The 18,395-nt window shown below is 37.5% G+C and overlaps 2 protein-coding genes across 3 annotated transcripts; one reads left to right on the top strand and one right to left on the bottom strand.

Moving 5' to 3' along the window:
* Nucleotides 1–937: 937 nt before the first annotated feature.
* Nucleotides 938–9,497, bottom strand: sec23ip (SEC23 interacting protein). Its single transcript, XM_084391080.1, has 18 exons — nucleotides 9,299–9,497; nucleotides 7,880–8,397; nucleotides 6,854–7,061; nucleotides 6,365–6,558; nucleotides 6,182–6,271; nucleotides 5,317–5,437; nucleotides 5,049–5,138; nucleotides 4,773–4,914; nucleotides 3,939–4,147; nucleotides 3,697–3,794; nucleotides 3,405–3,572; nucleotides 3,223–3,318; nucleotides 2,969–3,142; nucleotides 2,682–2,837; nucleotides 2,416–2,518; nucleotides 1,427–1,612; nucleotides 1,185–1,350; nucleotides 938–1,094 (listed from the first exon to the last, which is right to left on the bottom strand). The coding sequence occupies exons 1-18, from the start codon at nucleotides 9,429–9,431 to the stop codon at nucleotides 1,013–1,015; spliced, it is 2,934 nt and encodes a 977-aa protein (XP_084247206.1). The 5' UTR covers nucleotides 9,432–9,497; the 3' UTR covers nucleotides 938–1,012.
* A 576-nt stretch (nucleotides 9,498–10,073) lies between these two features.
* mcmbp (minichromosome maintenance complex binding protein) lies at nucleotides 10,074–18,259 on the top strand. Of its 2 annotated transcripts, none has more exons than XM_084391091.1 (16): nucleotides 10,074–10,267; nucleotides 10,417–10,502; nucleotides 10,835–10,975; nucleotides 11,162–11,203; nucleotides 11,891–11,981; nucleotides 12,118–12,243; nucleotides 12,358–12,521; nucleotides 12,766–12,863; nucleotides 12,955–13,124; nucleotides 14,203–14,326; nucleotides 14,558–14,675; nucleotides 14,799–14,964; nucleotides 16,628–16,761; nucleotides 17,327–17,491; nucleotides 17,641–17,729; nucleotides 17,813–18,259. In XM_084391091.1, exons 1-16 carry the CDS (start codon nucleotides 10,078–10,080, stop codon nucleotides 17,937–17,939), a joined length of 2,031 nt encoding a protein of 676 aa, XP_084247217.1. In that variant the 5' UTR covers nucleotides 10,074–10,077; the 3' UTR covers nucleotides 17,940–18,259. The 2 variants fall into 2 exon arrangements, with proteins under 2 accessions (XP_084247217.1, XP_084247216.1); XM_084391090.1 differs by having other exon boundaries at nucleotides 10,075–10,267; nucleotides 11,888–11,981.
* Nucleotides 18,260–18,395: the final 136 nt, after the last annotated feature.

The following is an 18,395-nucleotide window of genomic DNA, read 5'->3' as shown; positions in this document are numbered from 1 at the left end:
CATTTTTCCAGTCTTCAACTGTCCAATTTTGGTGAGCTTGTGCAAATTGTAGCCTCTTTTTCCTATTTGTAGTGGAGATGAGTGGTACCCGGTGGGGTCTTCTGCTGTTGTAGCCCATCCGCCTCAAGGTTGTGCGTGTTGTGGCTTCACAAATGCTTTGCTGCATACCTCGGTTGTAACGAGTGGTTATTTCAGTCAAAGTTGCTCTTCTATCAGCTTGAATCAGTCGGCCCATTCTCCTCTGACCTCTAGCATCAACAAGGCATTTTCGCCCACAGGACTGCCGCATACTGGATGTTTTTCCCTTTTCACACCATTCTTTGTAAACCCTAGAAATGGTTGTGCGTGAAAATCCCAGTAACTGAGCAGATTGTGAAATACTCAAACCGGCCCGTCTGGCACCAACAACCATGCCACGCTCAAAATTGCTTAAATCACCTTTCTTTCCCATTCTGACATTCAGTTTGGAGTTCTGGAGATTGTCTTGACCAGGACCACACCCCTAAATGCATTGAAGCAACTGCCATGTGATTGGTTGATTAGATAATTGCATTAATGAGAAATTGAACAGGTGTTCCTAATAATCCTTTAGGTGAGTGTATAACAAGCAAGAGCAACACAACCGCTACTAATAGTTCAGTTTATTATGATTCTTGGTTGTAGTTTTTACACAGCATAGTCAATATTCCTTTTCTAACTCTAGATAAAGTTTGTTAATACCATTTGATTCCATTTGCAATTGCACACAAACATTTGCAGCTCTATAAGCTATAAAAATTGTATTTTAAACTGTTGCAGTGGTATTGAAATCCACTATTAATTTCTTAATTTAAGACACATGGAATAATACAAGTGTATTCATTTTTATACAACAGACTACAGTACAGGAAAATAAAATAACAAAAACTGCTGGGACAGTCCCAGTTGAAGAGTTGAAAACTGTTTAAAATATTGATTTATCTTCAAAGCAATATGACTTCTGATGTATAAGGAGTTTTATTGACCCATTACATTAATGCATTGGATGATCTGGCCGTACATCCATGGACTTATAAATTTCCTTGAGAAGCAGCAGAGCTGTATCTTCAGATTCCCTGAGGAAAGAGACAAAAGAGTCTTTATTGTATTTCACAAAATGACAATAATACAATTACATAATTACATTGTTATGGAAGATCACATACCAGTAACACAGATGACTCTGAAGTGCGAACAGGTATTCGTTAAAGCTCTCGATGGGTTTCTCTTGCAGGACGTAGTCAATGCGATTCCCTCCATTCAGCAGGCCCACTTTTACATGCGTCTCTTCTTCCTTCTGAGGCTCTGGACTCTCAACCATCTTACTCTCCTCTGCAAACAAACATTCAGATTCAGTTTGCACAGTGAACTGATGACACTAAGAGGATATGCATTGTGGGTGACTCACCTTCCCCTTCCTGCATTTCCTCTTGTGCTTTGATCTGACTGGCGACCATGGCGAGCTGTTCGTGCAGTTGAGCAGAAGAGGTGTGAGCACGCGCAAACTCATTCAGAGTCTGCCAAGCAGTCTTCAGAGAGCTGATGAAGCCGTGCTTTAAGTCAGAGCCCATCCTGGATAAACTCTCTTTTAATTCTGGATGCAAGACACAAAAAATACATTTTGTAACCAAGAAAATTAATGCTTTCTATTATAAGTTACATTTACATTTAAATAACAATAATGCTTATTTATTTTTTTTACTTTTATTTGCTTTATCAACACCAGAAACTTTTGCCCTGTACAATTTACTCATTATTTTTAAAATAATAATTAATTAATTATTTAAATAACTATAATAAATGATTAATAATTAATTTATAATAAAATATATATGCAAAGAAATTATCAACAGGGTTCATGCACATTTCTACCAATAAATTTCCATGACTTTTGAGGCAAATATTCATGACCTAACGTTCCATGAAACGTCTGTGTATACATGTAAAATATTCAAAATTCATATTCAAATTTCAAATCACAGGAGATCTTAACTAATTTATGACAAGCTATGTGGTTTAATACAAAATAAACATTTATTTTATTATTTACTATTCGTTTCAACGATGACTAATCTGAACGCCTCTGATTGACCATCACAATCATAAGCTCAACAGAAATGCGTGTGATTGGTTATAATGCTCATTGCTGCAAAACAAAATCTGATGGAATGCCGCAGTCAGACAGATCGAATTAACGTTATGTACTGTAGTTTGTTTAACCAATATTATCACTTAAACATATATCCTATAATTTAAATATTTTGAAAAAAGACTTCCATACCTTTCCCAAAACTTTCTGGGTTTATTTCTTTTTAGAAAATAGAAAATTGCTATTTTAAAAATCCATGACTTTTCCAGGTTTTTAATGACCGTACGAACCTTGTGTTTAATACATACCGAGATGAAGCCTCTTCCTCCCTTTATGATGAGGGATCAAAACCGGTTCCAGTTCAACGTCTGGTAAGATCATGGGTTCAATCCTGTATGCAACTGGATCCAACTGAGAACACAATATCATTAATGTATTAGCGACACAGCTAATTTCCAAATCGTGTTGTTCATTATTCTTCATTTAAACTGACACTTTAGTCGTAAACCACATGATTTCCAAAAGATCAGATGCAGCTGTAGAGAGGCAGTAGACGATCTAAGACACAACTCACTGGATGGTAGATATTGAAGAACCCTTTGCAAGTGGGAAGCTGGTAAGACTCTTCAATTTTCTCCACCCCACGTACTGTCAGAAACATCCCGATGGGAGAGCCGAGAGCAAAGAAATTCACCGGTTCAAAGTCTAGAGCATGATATACCACCGACACCTGGAGGAGAACATCCAAGATTGCAGAGCATATTCACGTTTCAGACCCACAATCAGCTTCTGACAAAATGACCTTCATTCAATCATCTTGGTCCATAGATCAATTTGGGATGGTGTAAATTCAAGCTTTACCTGTCCTGTGCCTATTTCGAAATAGTTGTAATCTACATGGATTGAGGACATGTTCCTTCCCACTGGCAGTTTGCTGATTGAAGGATCTGGTGTGGGCTCTGTCTGGACGGGAAGTTGGGTCTCTTTTGGTTCCTCTTTTTCTACAGTTTTCTCTTTCACAGCCTTTCGTGCAGCCTGTCGAGAAGAAAATGTGTTTCAAAGCATCACATCAGAATGGACAAATGAAAACCTGATGCAAAAAACGGAAAATTTGCCTGTTTTGCAGACTTCTCTTTGACAAAGTTGGCAAGTTTTTTACGTGGCCCCAGAGGAATACCCATTTCCTTTAGGTCATCTATTGTGCATAACAGCTGTAATAGAGATAGAGGAATAGCAGTGATGAGTTGCTTATTGTTTTAATATAAAAGGTGTAAAAACTCATTTAAAATGCTCTCACCAGAGACTCAATATCAATCCTCTCAGTTTCAAAGGTGCTCAGATACTCAGACAAACTCAGCATCTCCAGAACAGATGACAGGTTGCCAATCTCTTCTTCTTCCTCTTTGGCCTCTTCCTCAGCAGCTGCTACAGTAGCCACTTCATTGGCCTGGACGACGGCAATTCCCTATAATAATTAAGATAAGGTCATCTTAAACACCCATAAAGGTTGTGTGTTCCAGGGATGCATAATACTACTTCAGTTAATGTGCAGCATTTTAAGATCATCCTCATCCAAAATGTACTGATACCTGTTTCACATTAAGCGGAGCATTTCCATTGGTTACTGGGCCTGATAAAGGTGAGCAGACCTTCTGATTGGACAGCAGGTCAAAAAGTATCAAAGAGCCTATAGATTAGGGGAAATAATAAATTGAAAGAAATTTGTGATACTAGTTTAGTTCAATACATGGTGTTGTTAAACACTATATGTACTCTAATAGTGCATCACTGTAGTACAAGCTTTATTTTAATCAAAGGAAAGCATTCTCACCCAAGCTGTGTCCAGACACAGACACTCTGCCTTTGAAGTCTGGGTTTCTTTCCATGAATAGTGTGTGTAAGCGGTTGATCTCAAAAGCCACGGTGTCCATAATGGTCTGACAGTAGGTTGGGCTGTTGTAGAAAAGCACGTCTAAAAGGGTTTCATTTGTGAAGTGACGCAAACGACCTGTGCTGGGCAGAGTAATCTTCTTTATCCTCCTACATGATTCAAAATGTAAAAGACAGAAAGAACTAAATTACAAAATGCTTATGATATAACAGACAACATAATTTGGGCAAAAATGTATAGAGATTTCAAGTTCATTGGAGCACCAAATGAGGGTAATGAGAATTATTTTTAGATTTCAAAAATACAGTAAAAATAGCAATATTGTGAAATATTATTACAATTTAAAATTACTTTTCTATTTATTTTTATAGACGTTAAAATGTAATTTACTCCTTGATCACAATTTGATCAAATCAAGCTCCGACAGACGCCAACAGACGCCGACATGGGTAACACACTGATATTAAAAAAAAACAGACGAAGTGTCTGTTGCTGTCTTTCAGTGCGGTGTGAGTTGGCCTTAATGCATCCTTGCTGAATAAAGGATTCATTTCTTTAAAAAAATGAATTAAAAAAAGACAAACTTTTGAACAGTAATGTATATTTTGAATAGAATTGACAATATATTTATATTTAAATCATATATTGGTGGCTGAAGGGTCAGTACAAAATAAAGTAATCATCAAAAGCAAAAACGGGAACATTAGTTTTAGGCCTAATATAGAGCACCCAAGTAAGACTTCCTCTGAATGTGGCTGAAGGTTGTGTCTCTACCTGTCAACCCCTGTAGCGTCACCGTGCAGAGCCGTGTGCCAATGCACAGGCAGAAACTCCACACGACTAATGACATGATCATCACGAGCCTTCTTAAAATGACTCTGCAACAACTTCAAGGACACACTGCGGAAGTCATCCACTGCAAACACACAAACACAGTTTGACTGAAGCGCAATATATTGTGTTCAAGAATTCACATCAAAACAGTAGGATTCGTTTTTACTGGAATTGTTTGACTTAGAAAACCGTATTCACAACTTGCGTAACACATACCACACTCCACCATGCTTCTGAACCTCAGGTCACAGACGGGGCCGATGCCATGCACCATAAACACCAGATGATCCACCTGAGCCATCTCGCCTAGACAGGAAAAGACCATTTTCTTCAGTGAATCTGCCATGCTATGCATTCACCATCAAATAATACGGAAGAATCTTGAGTTTGAAGGCTGTTTGACAAGTTGTATTTTGAAACTTGGGGGATTTTAAAGTGAGAAAGCAAAACAAAATGAGAAAATGAGAACAAAAGACCGATTTACCATCAGGAACTTCATCTTGATCATCGTCCACACCCCTCTTGACAACCCGAGGTCGGGTCTGACCGTCCTGTGTCGTGCCCCACTCATCAGGCATGGCAGACGGCTGAAACTGCACAATCACCTGAGGAACCAAACAATCATTTAAGCAACAAGAAAAAGTGTTTACTATATCTAGTGTCTATTCTAATGATAGTGTACTTTTCCGTGTGCAGATGACAATCCCCGTTCACACAGATCCACGAAAAGGACTAAAAATGCTGTATTATGCATGCCAGGCCAGTAGTTGGCGATGTCATTTTGTAAAGAAGCACTGCCCACCTGTAGACCAGAGCAGCGCCCTGACAGGTATGGAAGCGAGGCTGTGAGGGATAGATTGACCGTGCTTTCAATGGAATCCGCTATAAAAAGTTGTATACATTTTCCACAGCTCATATTGTGTGGTTTTTTTTGTCTAGCGAAATTTTGTCTCGGAAAGATATTTTTTGCAGTGTTTCGTTAGCAAAACAATCCAAAAACACATTAAATGACAGTACTACCCACTGAAAAGATGCATGTCTCCCTCACAGCCTCGCTTTCATTCCCGTTAAAAAACAAAGATGGCGCTGCTGTGAATAAGGTCAATAGACTGAACATGTAATACGCATGCGCATGACCTCACCGTTTTCACAAATTCACGTTTTTGTAATTTACACAAAGACCAAAACTGGATCTTTTTGAAAAACTTACACTTTGAAACCCATCTTCAAAAGTTTGCATTTTCATGCCCCTCAAAACACTGTTGTTGTGTAAATAAATGGCCAAAATGCATAAAAAGTTTTCCGTTTTAAGTTGAAAACTGCCTTTTGAGCATTTCAAAAAGTTGTACCTTTGGATTATGCATTACGATGGTCTCACCAGATGGGAATTCCAGTCGTCGATGCCACTGATTAGTGGTAACAGCTTTCTTATATTCGACCTGTTTACAGCAGACAACAATGAGCAGTTAAAATGTCATCCTAAAAGCCTGTTCTGAATACTGATGAGAAAAAAAGTATAGGGAAGCACAAACCTCCAGCTTCTCACTGAATTCTTCTGAATATGGGATGAAGCGACTGTCTGCGTCTCCTTTGTAGAACCAGGAACAGCGGCGGACCTCTGTGGGCTCTTCCTCCCAGTACACAGAGGTCCGTGTGCGGTCGTACAGCTGCACGTCATAGCGCCCTCCATCCGTACACACAATCACATTCTCTGGATCTGGCTGAACTGAAGCAACAGATTGCGAAGTGACTATGTTGTGAAATAGACTAAGAGTGGCCACATGCTCTTAGCATACATAGAAAAACACTTTTAAATCAGTTCATCTCAAACAAATTAAGTTACAGTGACAGAGGCATTTAGCCTAACATTCACTCAATTTAGTTATCTTAAAATTAAACATACAGGCTCCATTCATCATAAGTTAGAGAACTAATGCCAACATTTTGGCAGCGCCTTGTGCATGCAATGTGTTAAGCAAATACATTTCATTTTTCTTCCATGAAAACACTCCCTGTCTTACCAGAGTTGAACGTCTCTTCCAAGCGAATGGAATCCAGAATACTAAAGGGAAGCCAGACCATCTTTGACTCCACTTGTTTACAGTAGAACCAGTGATGTTGTACAGGTTCATAAACATTATACGTGTATGGCACCATTGAGTTGGCAGGGACTAACGGTCCAGCCATGCTTGTCGTTGCAGGGGGCGGAGGAATCTGTGTTGGGGGAGGCTGGGGAATAGCAAAACAGTATAAGGACAAAGTGCAATCCCTTTTTAAAAAAGTTAAATTATATATATATATATATATATATAAACAAAATATACCAGGTTTCTTAAACATGCTTAAAAACACACTTAATTGAATAAACTTAAACAGTTTTATCTTTCTCGATTTTATTAACATTAAATAAGGATGCACCAATATCAATATTCTGATCGATACAAATCTGCTGAATATATTTATGAAAAACTTTTTTTAATAAAGTGAATTTAGGTATTACAACATTATGCTGTATCAGTATTTATAACTAAAACTATTAAAAATGTATTAGTGGCCACTGAAAGCTAAAATAAAATATAATAGGATGAAATAAGAGTGAAATAAGTTAAATCATTTTAAGTTGAAGTACTAAAATAACTAAAACTAAATAAAAAATATATTAATTCAAAATATTACTAATACTAAATACAAACATAACACTGTATTGTGCGTATGAAAAAATATGATTTTATTTGATGTTATTGTATTAGTGAGCATTAGATGATGGCAAAGGTAATCTAAATGTAAAATATAGGAATTTAGCATCTACAATTTAATATCAATATCGGCTGATATAAATCAAATATCAATTGATACCAATAAAAACAAAGCAAAATATCTCTAATAATGGCCGACAACCAATATGGTACGATATATCATGCATTTCTAATGCACACTCTAACAACTCTGATAATGGCAGCAGATGATATTTTGAGTAAAATCCTTCTTATTACTATAAATTTAAGCTCATAGTGTTTTAAAGACAAAGATGGCATTACATGACCAACCTTGGTGAACACTGTGGGTGGAGTCTGGAACGTGGGAGGAGTCTGGAACGAGGGAGCAGGTATCGCCTGAGTATAGGGGTTTAGATGCTGGGGTGTTTGACTGGGGGTCTGCTGCTGTACTTCAGGAGCCATGAGATAGGGATTAGCTTTGCTACTGGCAGCAGTGTGCCGGTATGGATTATAGGACTGCTGGGTGCTCTGCGGAGGAGGAGTCGGTGCATTAGGCGGAGGAGTGTATGTACGCACAGGGGTCTGATTAGGAACACTGCCATACTGCTGACTGGGGTTCATGTGAGATATTGGTGGGTTCAGAGGCAGACTAGCTGCAATGGATACAGGGCCAGTTGTTGATGGAACGACAGTGGCGGCTGGAGGAGGGCATGGCTGTTGCCCAATAGAAGCAAACGGGTCGCTGCTGTTGGTGACGCTTGAGAAATAATTGAACGTGGAGGCCTGAGGAGCTGCTGATGACGTCTGACCAAGAAAACTGTCTTCTTCTCCAACTTCACTGGCATCATCTTTACAGAGGATGATATGAAGAAATGCAAAGCAAATTTATAGTTTATAATATTAGTAAAAAATATTAATAAATATATTAGTATTAACATAGAGAAACATAATCATCAATGGTAAGCATTTTATTTTCTTAATTTTTAAAAAATAAATGAATAATCAGAGTGCACTCAGGCTATAATAAATACTTCCCTGGATTTAATTGGTCGCCCTGCATTAACAGAAACCCTCAAAATTAAAATAAATGTATTTTTTATTAAAATAAATTATAATAAAAATGATTGAAGACTGACTTTGATATTTGCTTGATTTTATTAATGTTTTCATAAATATCTGACAGTGTTTATAAAGAGTTGGAGAATATGGGGAAAATGCATATAACATTTTTTTTTTTAAATGAACCTTGTCCTTATTTCTGGATATAGCAGTAATGGTTCTGAAAAAGACACAAATGTATATTTCTGTGTTCCTATACTATATAATGTCATTTAAATTACGCTTTGGTGTGATGACAGGTGATTAAAGGGACAGTGAGTGACAATGCAATGCAATCTCATAATTTTGATGAAGACTAACGGCAGTTTAGAGTTAAGAACATAGCAAAGAAATCTGATTAATTTCACACTGAAATTTAGTACATAACGTTATTTCCCCTGTATATAAAAACAAGTGTAACGTCAACTGTTCTCCTTTACTAATTAAGCAAATAAAATCAATACAAAATTCATAAAATATCTGACATCAGTAAAACCGGGAAACTCTGTTTACTGGATTTAAGAGTGAAATAATCTTACAGAAAGCATGATCTATTTATCATAAAGAGAAGAGACCTTTGAGCTGAAAAACAGAGGAAAGCTAACATCACTAGCCACTAAAGCAGCTCATTTGAAGACTTTATAAGCTCACCTCCTGATAAAACCGCCGGGCCGGTGGCCTGACTGACTGGTAGGAACGGCAGGCTGAAATTGAACTCAGGTGCTCCTGAAAACAGCAGATTTGCGCTGCTGTTAGGGATGTTATTGGCTTTCCTATCAGCCATTTTCAATCAAAAATTACACGTAGCTTGTCCTCCAGTCGGAACAGGCAGAGCTTTTTTCTACAACACTTCCTGGTTCGTCACTGTCGAGATAAAGGGGTTCTCTGGATTTTCACAGACCTTTGCTTCATTGATAGTCTGAAAGGTTCATACGGTAATCTAACTCTGATGCCTAGTGCATGATATACAGATTAGCGTCACGTTGACGTCCTAAGGCAAAAGTAATCAACGACAAACAACGTCGATCGTTTTTCTTTTAAAACCAGTTGTTATGCTAGGAAGCAAAATGACTTTTAAAACGTTAATAAATATTAACTTAAAATATGTACAAACATGTACAAGAACTTCTTACTTAAATGGATGAATAAATGCAAAATTTCAAGCAAAGTTTTATGGAAACACTCTGAATTCATCTTGGTACTTCATTTATTATTAATATATTATAAATTAATTTTACGTATTTATTATATATATATATATTATATACAATTATTCAATATTTACTTTAATATAACAATGATTACTGCACACTGTTTGTAAAAAGGGTTTGACTCATTACTACTTTGTTTACTAAAGCCACTGTACATATCGGTGACCTACTGTCTAGTCTTCTTGACAGGGGAGCGAAGCGAACATCCGCCGTGGTCACATGGTAGTTTTTATGACGCAATTTTCCCGCCACGGTGTATTGTGCGGCGCTGAACTCTGGAACGTGCATGTTGTAGTTCTTGTTAAAAGAGTATTAAGTTTTAACTTTTGTGAGTTTCTTAATCCTGCAGCAATGCCTACGGTTCACGACTGGATCAATAATCCACTGGGTATTGTTGATGAGATGTTCGGTAAGAAGAAGCAGTCAAAATGTGTATTTCCTACTAATACTGTTTGAAGAGGAGCATGTGATCGTCATTATTTGCTATGGTTTTTAAAGTTTACATGTACTGACCTGAATTTCACTGCTTTTGTGTTATTGTGTTTTGTCTTCCTACAGCCCAGAGTCACTCCAGTCCAGACTGGGAGAAGAAAGTTGTGGAGTATTTCAAAGAGAAATTGAAACTAAACGATGCTCACGCATGGGTAACTAACGTGTTAACAATTAAAATCGTATCTGTTTCTGGTATTTTTTGTATTTTGACACACTATTAGCTTCGTGCAGTATTCTTGCTGAAGTAAATTAATTACGTGCTTACATTAGGATAGTGGCCAGTCAACTGTGTAACGTTACTGATATGAGGAGCGGTTTGTTTTGACAGATGACATCAATATTATGCCGCTTCATTTGACATGCATATTCCTGAGAATTCTCGGGTTGTCATAATTATTAGCTAGAAAATTAATATTTTAATGAGGGATCAGTCCTCAAGTTCGTCCGTTTGACTTTGGTCTCATTCATCTGCTGTTTTCTCTAGGTTCCATCTCTGAATGATGTTCCCCTGCACTACATGAAGCCTAATAGTCTTGTGAAATTCCGTTGCATGGTCCAAGATATGTTTGACCCAGAATTTTTCATGGGTGTTTATGAGATAAATGATCCCACATCAAACTCTAAAGTAAGTACTACTAATCCTGTCTGATTAAAAATCCATTCGCATTTTTTTTTTTTTTTTTTTTTTTTTTTTTTTTTCAAAAACAATGGTATACATAAATATAGTCTATTAATTCTGTTTACCACCTTTAGGAATTTTGAGATAAAAAGCCTGTTTGAAACATTTCTAAACTTTAAACCTTACTCACAGCAGGTGAAATGTGGAAAATACAAAGATGTCACAGAGTGTGGGGTGAGTAAATGTTTGCCTTGTTAACTAACATATTTCATAGACCAATGCATTTATATACTAAGCCTTATATAAAATCTGGGTACGATTTGTATGGTTGGTTGGGGTTAAATGGACCCTAATTTGATTCAAAACAATTAAAGGTTGTATCAGTGATTTCAGGCCCCCCCCCCAAAAAATGATCACATTCATCTAATCTTTCCTAACGATCCGCCCCATAAGCATGCCGTCAAAAAAACGCGTCTCTGTAGGCAGCCTAGGCTCTGAGATCTGCACACAAAAACAATTGGTTTCACCAACCACTCAAAACCAAAACAAATAGTGTTCCAACCAATCACCGACAGGGGGAGGGTGTTGTGTTTTTTTTTTTTCGGGCCTGAAATCACTGATACAACCTTTAACATTAATAAATAAATATTTTTTCATTAACTTGTGAATATTAAGCTCAAACAGTAGAGCAAAGCAACACTTATATCAAGGGTTCGAATACCTACGAACTGAACATGCATTAAATGATAAAAATGTATGCTTTCAATGCAGTGTAAGTTTCTTCTGATTAAAGTGTCTTCTAACAGCATAAATGTAAATGCCCTCAGAGAGAAGTTGAGAAACTGACATGACAAAGTACATTAAAAAGCACTGTACAGCTGCCTTTAAATAAACATAATCAAATGGACTTTATATCAGCAGGTGGACTTTAACTCAAGAAACACAGTGACGTCAGAGAGACAGACCTTTTATTGTGTCCCCATCCCTGGAGAATCTCAGTGGGTCAAGGAAATATCCTTTACATGGACCAAAGCATTACCTTGTTTACACTTCAGATTCTACCAGCGTTTTCACAGCATGTTATTGTTGGTTTCCCTTGTCCTTATTGACCAATATGATAGTTCATCAATCCTTAACGACTCAGAACAGCTACGCAGGCACCAGTCAAGCGCGAGTGGTGCCCTCCACTTCCTATGTCCAGAACAGGCATAAGCGCAGCTATGAGGAAGATGATGAGATGGACACACAACCCCAGATGAAAGATGCCAGTCAAGGTAAGAAGGACAAATTAACTTCACTGAAAAATGTATTTCCAGTGAGTATGTGGACATTTTTAAATCTATCAAGCATATGAGTTCATGTTCAATATGATATTTCTCTTCAAACAGGAGCTCACAGCTCTGCTGAGTCTCATGGCAACATGGAGCCGAAGCGTCAGGAGACAAAAGCCCCCAGTCAGGACCCCCGTGACAGGTCCCCGTCACACTGCACATCCAGTCTGGACCTTAACTTCCCTTTGCCTGGAGAAAAGGGCCCAGCCTGCCTTGTTAAGGTTTAACTGCTCCTTCATTTTAAACTCTTAAACCATCATCTTGACAGACACTCAATTAAATTGTTTTTTTGTAGGTTGTCATTTTTAATGCATACTTTTAAGACTAACACTATAATCAAGTTGTCTTGAGCAGGCACATGTTAACATTGTAATTTGCTTGCTATAATATGATGGTTTGCTCCGTTGAATTGTTCCCCACCTACACAGACAGCCATGTAAATCAGCCATCCTCTGTAATTGGCAGGTATATGAGAACTGGGATAGTTTCAAACTGAATGACATGCTGGAAGTATTTGGCATCCTTTCTGTGGACCCTGCCTTGAGTGTGATTGCAGATGAAAGGTAATCTGCAATGATTTTGGGATGGTTGTAATTGCAATAGAATGTTCTCTATGATTAAACTGTAATGCATCGTTTGTTTCATGTTTTTTAGAGAGGCGTCTTCACTGCTGGACCCCACGGAAGGAATGGAGACTGTGGAGGAGCAAAGAGTTCACAGCCCGCCAGCATCCCTTGTACCACGACTGCACATGCTGTATGCCCAGCCTCTAGTGCACAACAACCCTCTACTGCCCTCTAGTGCCTTGGAGAATAATGGCGACCGTAAGACATCACTTATGGATCAGTGAATTAGGTCTTGCAGTGTACATCAGTGTTGTTTTAGTATTATTTATTTACTATTATAGCAGACATTCCACCTCTCCCGGAAGTTCTGTGAGTCTCCCGTGTACTGATAGCGGCTCCCTGACTCCCGCAAATTTTATACAATGTCCAGGAAATCAAGTGAGCAAGAGATAATGCTGTTTTCACTTGGTATTATCGTGCGTTTCAAATGCGTCTCCTGTGAACACTTGCATTCAGATTTTTTTTATTGAGACCTTCCCCTTTCATCACACTCTTCATCACTTTCTCTTTTGCCACACGGATACTATTGAAGGGATAAACCTGTGTTACACCGCTTACGCAAATTAATCTAATATAATATGGTATATTATTAGTTTCTGATGCAATGCATTGTAATTGTTGGGTGGTGGGTGTTGTGCTACCTTACTGAAATTAGTTTTAGTAATTGTTTGAATTTTCATTTACATTTATATTTTTAGTTTTAGTTTTCAATTGAAAGTTTTAGTAATTTTATTGTGCTTTTGTCATTTTATTATTTTTATTTCTATTTAGCTTTCATTTATATCTATTTCAGTTTTATTAATTTATTACTTACACTTGAACTTATTTTATTAAGCAACATTTCTAAAAAAAAAAATTTAAGTTTAAATTTTTCATCTAATGATTTATTAAATCAGTGGTTTTCTCAATTAACGAGAAGTGGTTTTTAATAGTTTTAGTAAACAATAACAACACTGGTGTAAATGCAGTTGAATAGAGCTGTAAACATATTTTTAATATTAATGACATTATTTTGACAAGAAGATTAAAATCTTGTCAATATTAAAAGATATTGACGAGATGAAAATCATTGTTCTTTAATTTCTGACTATTTACTTGAACAAGTACTAACACTATTATTAAGAAATTGACATTATTATTTAATATTATTACAATATCTTTTGTGGTATCAAAATTGGTAGCTAGAGTTGTGAATTTTTAGTTGTGACTATAGACATTTTGTATCGTGACAGCCCAGTGATTGTAGACTTCGGATGTCTGTGTATGCTGTCTTCAGATTTAAGCAGTGTTCTTGGAGAACTGGCCTCGGTCAGAGCAGAGCTGCTCACCTTCCTCACACATGTCCTGATGGGGGATTCACTCGCTGCAGAGTACCTCATTCTCCATCTCATCTCCAATGTGTACGTTTCTCATTTTGAGTGTTGCATGTCTGAAGTATGACTTTCTGTAGCATGCAGTTCCTGTTTAATTTATTGCATTTATATAGTATACATTGGAAAGTCCTATTCCACCTATTTGCCAGAGTATTAAGATAATAAATAAAAAAAAGTGACATGTTTCTTACACAAACAAAGTAACCCACAGTCCTTAAGAATACACATCATGAAGTTTGCATTGTGTCTTTATTTTAGATACAGCAGACGGGATGTTCTTCCTTTGGGCAAATTCACATTGAATATCAGTGGCTGTCCTCTCAGCTCTCCATACACTGAGCATCTCTACAATGTCATCCAACAGCTTGTGCCATCTGTAAGTCATCTAGATGGATCTTTAAATTATATTACTTCTCTTATAGAAATAATTGATTAAATACTTTAATAATAGAAGCTGCCATTGCTACTACTATTCAACTTGATTCCCTTTTCTTGGTAGTCATTCAGGCTATGCATGAGCCTGCAGAATATGAACAACCAACGCATGGTGCCACGGAAAGACTACACGGCTAACCGCCTGATGAGTGGGATTCTTCAGCTGGCCAATACCACGTCACTGTTTCTGGATGAGACACAGCTGGAGCAGGGCCAACTGGATACCACAGGTGAGAGCACTGATTATAGCAGCGAAAAGTAGTGTGCTGACTAGATGTACAGTAGGAGTCCAAAAGTCTATGTTTACATGCAACCTATAATCCATTTATAATCCTATTTATGGCTTATCTTATAAATGTAAAAGCATCAATCCAATTGAAATGTTATTGAAAGGGGTGGAGTAGATCTTAATGTTTGACAGGAACATTTTTAGCAATTTAAACCTTTGAATCTGAGTTCTTTCAGATACATTTGGATTAAAAAATATATTGCTCACATGCACAGTGCTTTTATGTGTGCCAATATGCATCTTACAAACATGCATGTGTTTCATAACGTAAAGGACACCGAATATTTGCTACATATTTATTACTTAATAAAAGCTTTTTTTGACATATGTTTTTGGTATGACATCAAAGCACAAACAAAATTCTCGCAGTGGCTTTGGCTATTTCTGAATGCGGTGACTAGAAAATGCAAATATGTTGAAATTATGTTTGAAACACATGTAATGCACATTTAAATTAATATGTGAATTGAATTGCAAAGTTTAGATTAGATTAACTGTTAGAACTTTCAAAAACAAATTTAAGCCTCTGAAATCAGATTGCATTAATTTGGACTGCCAAAGATTAGTGCATGTAAACATACCTACTGAAAATGATGTGAACGTGGTAATAAACAGTTGTAAGATTACAATGAAACATTGACAAAATTCATGTGAAATGTTCTGCACTATTTCTGTCACTAATCCCCAAAAAAGTGACATTGATCATGTGACACTGTACAGACAGATGTTCTTGCTTCCATTGAAGCTCAAGATGCTCTTTGTTGGAGAACATGATAATGATAATAAACCTGAGGAGTTCATGCAGCTCAAGTGCTGTTGTCAGTGACGAGAGAGACTAAACAAATTCTGAGACATTCAGAAATTAATGTCCATTACTTTTTTTCTATTAATGTCATTTTATTTTTTGAGATCTTCGGTTTTGTTTGTCTGGCACCTTGTTGTTCGTGAGTGCGGTGTTATTCCTTCAAAACATGGTGTACTTTAAACATAAATTTGTGTCTGGTGTGTAAGCAACCAATGGTTAAAATCTACCCACTCATTTTTTTTTTTTTTTACAATCCCCCATAAATCAGAAAGAGTGTCTCAAAACGAGCTGTCCCAGTTTTCTGCCTAATGTGACGTCACATTAGGCCAAGCCCCGGCCACGACTGGTGACGATCTCTGCCCTATTAGCATAGATCCCGCCCTGGGTGAGCCACACACGGTCCGCCATGTTTATATCCTCGCTATAATGTCAATTACTGTTCTGTTGTTGTAATGCACTTAAGAGAGTCTCCTTGAGCCACAGAGGGACGCAGTGGGTTAATTTTATTTATCAAGGGAATGTGAGGGGACACTTGAGACTTAAATTACATCTTGTAAAAAGGGGTATAATAGGTCCCCTTTAACTTGGATTGCCTCCAACTCCATCAATAGCCTTGACGTTCTACGTTAATATCAGTACAACCTCTGTCAGAGACAGTTGCATGCTTGAAGGAAGTGTTAACATCCTTTTGTGAAGACTTTTCCTTTTAGACTGCATTGCTCTGTTGTTCAATCAATGCATTTATTTTACATGTTGTTCAGAGACATAAGTCTTTGTATAATGTCTGTTCTGGGTGTAGGTGTGCAGAATATCACTGCACTGGGGAACCTGATCTCCTGGCAGAAGGTTGATTACGACTTCAACTACCACCAGATGGAATTCCCCTGCAATATTAACGTGCTTATCGCATCCGAGGGCCGATCGCTCCTCCCGGTAAGAACATCAGGCCTGAGTCTCTTTCAGTGTTTTATTATTAAAATATTACCCGTGTGTATTTGGGGGCGAATTAGAGAGACCGGCATCTTGATTTCCAACAGGTGAAAATGACTTGGGGGTGAATGCCTCTCCCATGGGAGTTGTTTCCATCAGACAGTTGTAAAGACAGCCTAATATTTCCATTACAGTCCACAGGGTTGCCGTCAGCTCCCTGGCTGGGCTCTTATCGTGGCTTTGCTGTGATGCTAACAGCCTGTGGAATGTCCTGTGCTATTCCTGTACGTCAGCTCTCTAGTTGCCATGGTGGCAACTCTACCACAAGGACATTAGAGGGAGAGGGCAGGACAAGCCACTTATTTAATGGCATGAAGCTCGGTACACAGTATTTAACAAAGTTTAAAAAGGCACTAAAGGTTTATTGGGGGTAGTTTCATGATTCTTTAATGGCTTCTGACATTTCTACAAATGAGAATTTAAAATATCAGAGCTCAGTCGTTTCGAAAACGCATGGCAGAGTAGAAAAAGCAACATTTTAAAGAGATTTTCTTCTTTGCTTTCTCAGTCTGACTGTCAGATTCACCTACGGCCCACCCTTAACCCACCTAACCTGGAGGAGTACCTGAGCGCTGTGCAAGTGGCGCAGGTTCCATCTCAGATTAACAAGTATCGTATCTATCTGAGTGTGGCACGTGCCCTGAACTACACCATTTCGGATGAGATCACAAAGGTCAGAATTTTGTCTATGTTTATGGTGATTTATTTGCTGAATTCAGAATCGCATACTTCTCTCTTCCAATTTCTACCATAAAAAAAGATATGGTAAGAGTAGTTTGCTAATTCAGCACTTGTCTCATGGTTGGTGGTCTTGATCTGTAGGCAGTAGAAGAGGACTTCGTAGAAATGCGAAAAGATGACCCTCAGAGTATGTCTGCGGAAGACCTCCATAGATTGCTGGTTGTTGCGAGGTGAAGTTTTAATTGCCCTTTCCCAGCTAATCTAGTTCTGTTAACCATAAGCAAATTAAATACCAATTTGTATTCTGTTTCAGGTTGCTGTCTTTAAGTCACGGGCAGAACACACTCTCTAGAGATGGCTGGATGAAAGCCAAGCAGCTAGAGGTCTTGAGAATAAGTCAAACACAGCAGCAGAAATGTGTAAACGGAAACGAGCCTTAAAATATATTGCTATTTACAAATACGTCAACAGGAACCATACTTGTTAATATTTTGGTTTCAAATGTAGTTTTCATATGTCAAGACTTCTTGTACAGTTTCTTTTGTTTTTGTTACTTCATTTTAAACTTGTGGGAAACTACAGACACTGGTTAAGTAGATTTTTGATGTATGCATTGTTAAATTTTGATTTTGGTACTTGCATTGTATATTAACATTTATATGCAAATGCAGACATGTGACAAAGAATAACTGCCTTACAGCAAATATGTACACTTGTGGCACAGGGATATTAGGAAAAATAAAGTTTTGAATACTCTGCATTTATATAGTCTTAAAATATGGGGTAACTATTTACAGTAAGGTTCCATTTGTTAACATTAGTTAAGATGAACTACAACAATGAAACATTTCAACATTTACTAATCTATTATTAAAATCAAGTTATATCTGTTTAGC

This window comes from Rutilus rutilus (genome assembly GCF_951802725.1).
Source record: "Rutilus rutilus genome assembly, chromosome: 20".
In the NCBI taxonomy this organism is placed as follows: Eukaryota; Metazoa; Chordata; class Actinopteri; order Cypriniformes; family Leuciscidae; genus Rutilus; species Rutilus rutilus.
The sequence above is the reverse complement of the archived record's forward strand: the minus strand, read 5'-3'. Positions and strand labels throughout refer to the sequence as shown.

What these genes read in the sequence shown, in the direction of transcription:
- sec23ip (XM_084391080.1), bottom strand. Translation starts at nt 9,431, where the DNA reads ATGGCTGATAGGAAAGCCAATAACATCCCTAACAGCAGCGCAAATCTG. An exon ending in GGATTGATATTGAGTCTCTG is followed by an intron (nt 3,319 to 3,404) that starts GTGAGAGCATTT and finishes TCTCTATTACAG; the next exon opens with CTGTTATGCACAATAGATGA. An exon ending in AAGAGAAGTCTGCAAAACAG is followed by an intron (nt 3,143 to 3,222) that starts GCAAATTTTCCG and finishes TCTTCTCGACAG; the next exon opens with GCTGCACGAAAGGCTGTGAA.
- mcmbp (XM_084391090.1), top strand. Translation starts at nt 10,078, where the DNA reads ATGGTAGTTTTTATGACGCAATTTTCCCGCCACGGTGTATTGTGCGGC. An exon ending in AAGATGTCACAGAGTGTGGG is followed by an intron (nt 11,204 to 11,887) that starts GTGAGTAAATGT and finishes ACTTTATATCAG; the next exon opens with CAGGTGGACTTTAACTCAAG. An exon ending in AGTGTGATTGCAGATGAAAG is followed by an intron (nt 12,864 to 12,954) that starts GTAATCTGCAAT and finishes CATGTTTTTTAG; the next exon opens with AGAGGCGTCTTCACTGCTGG.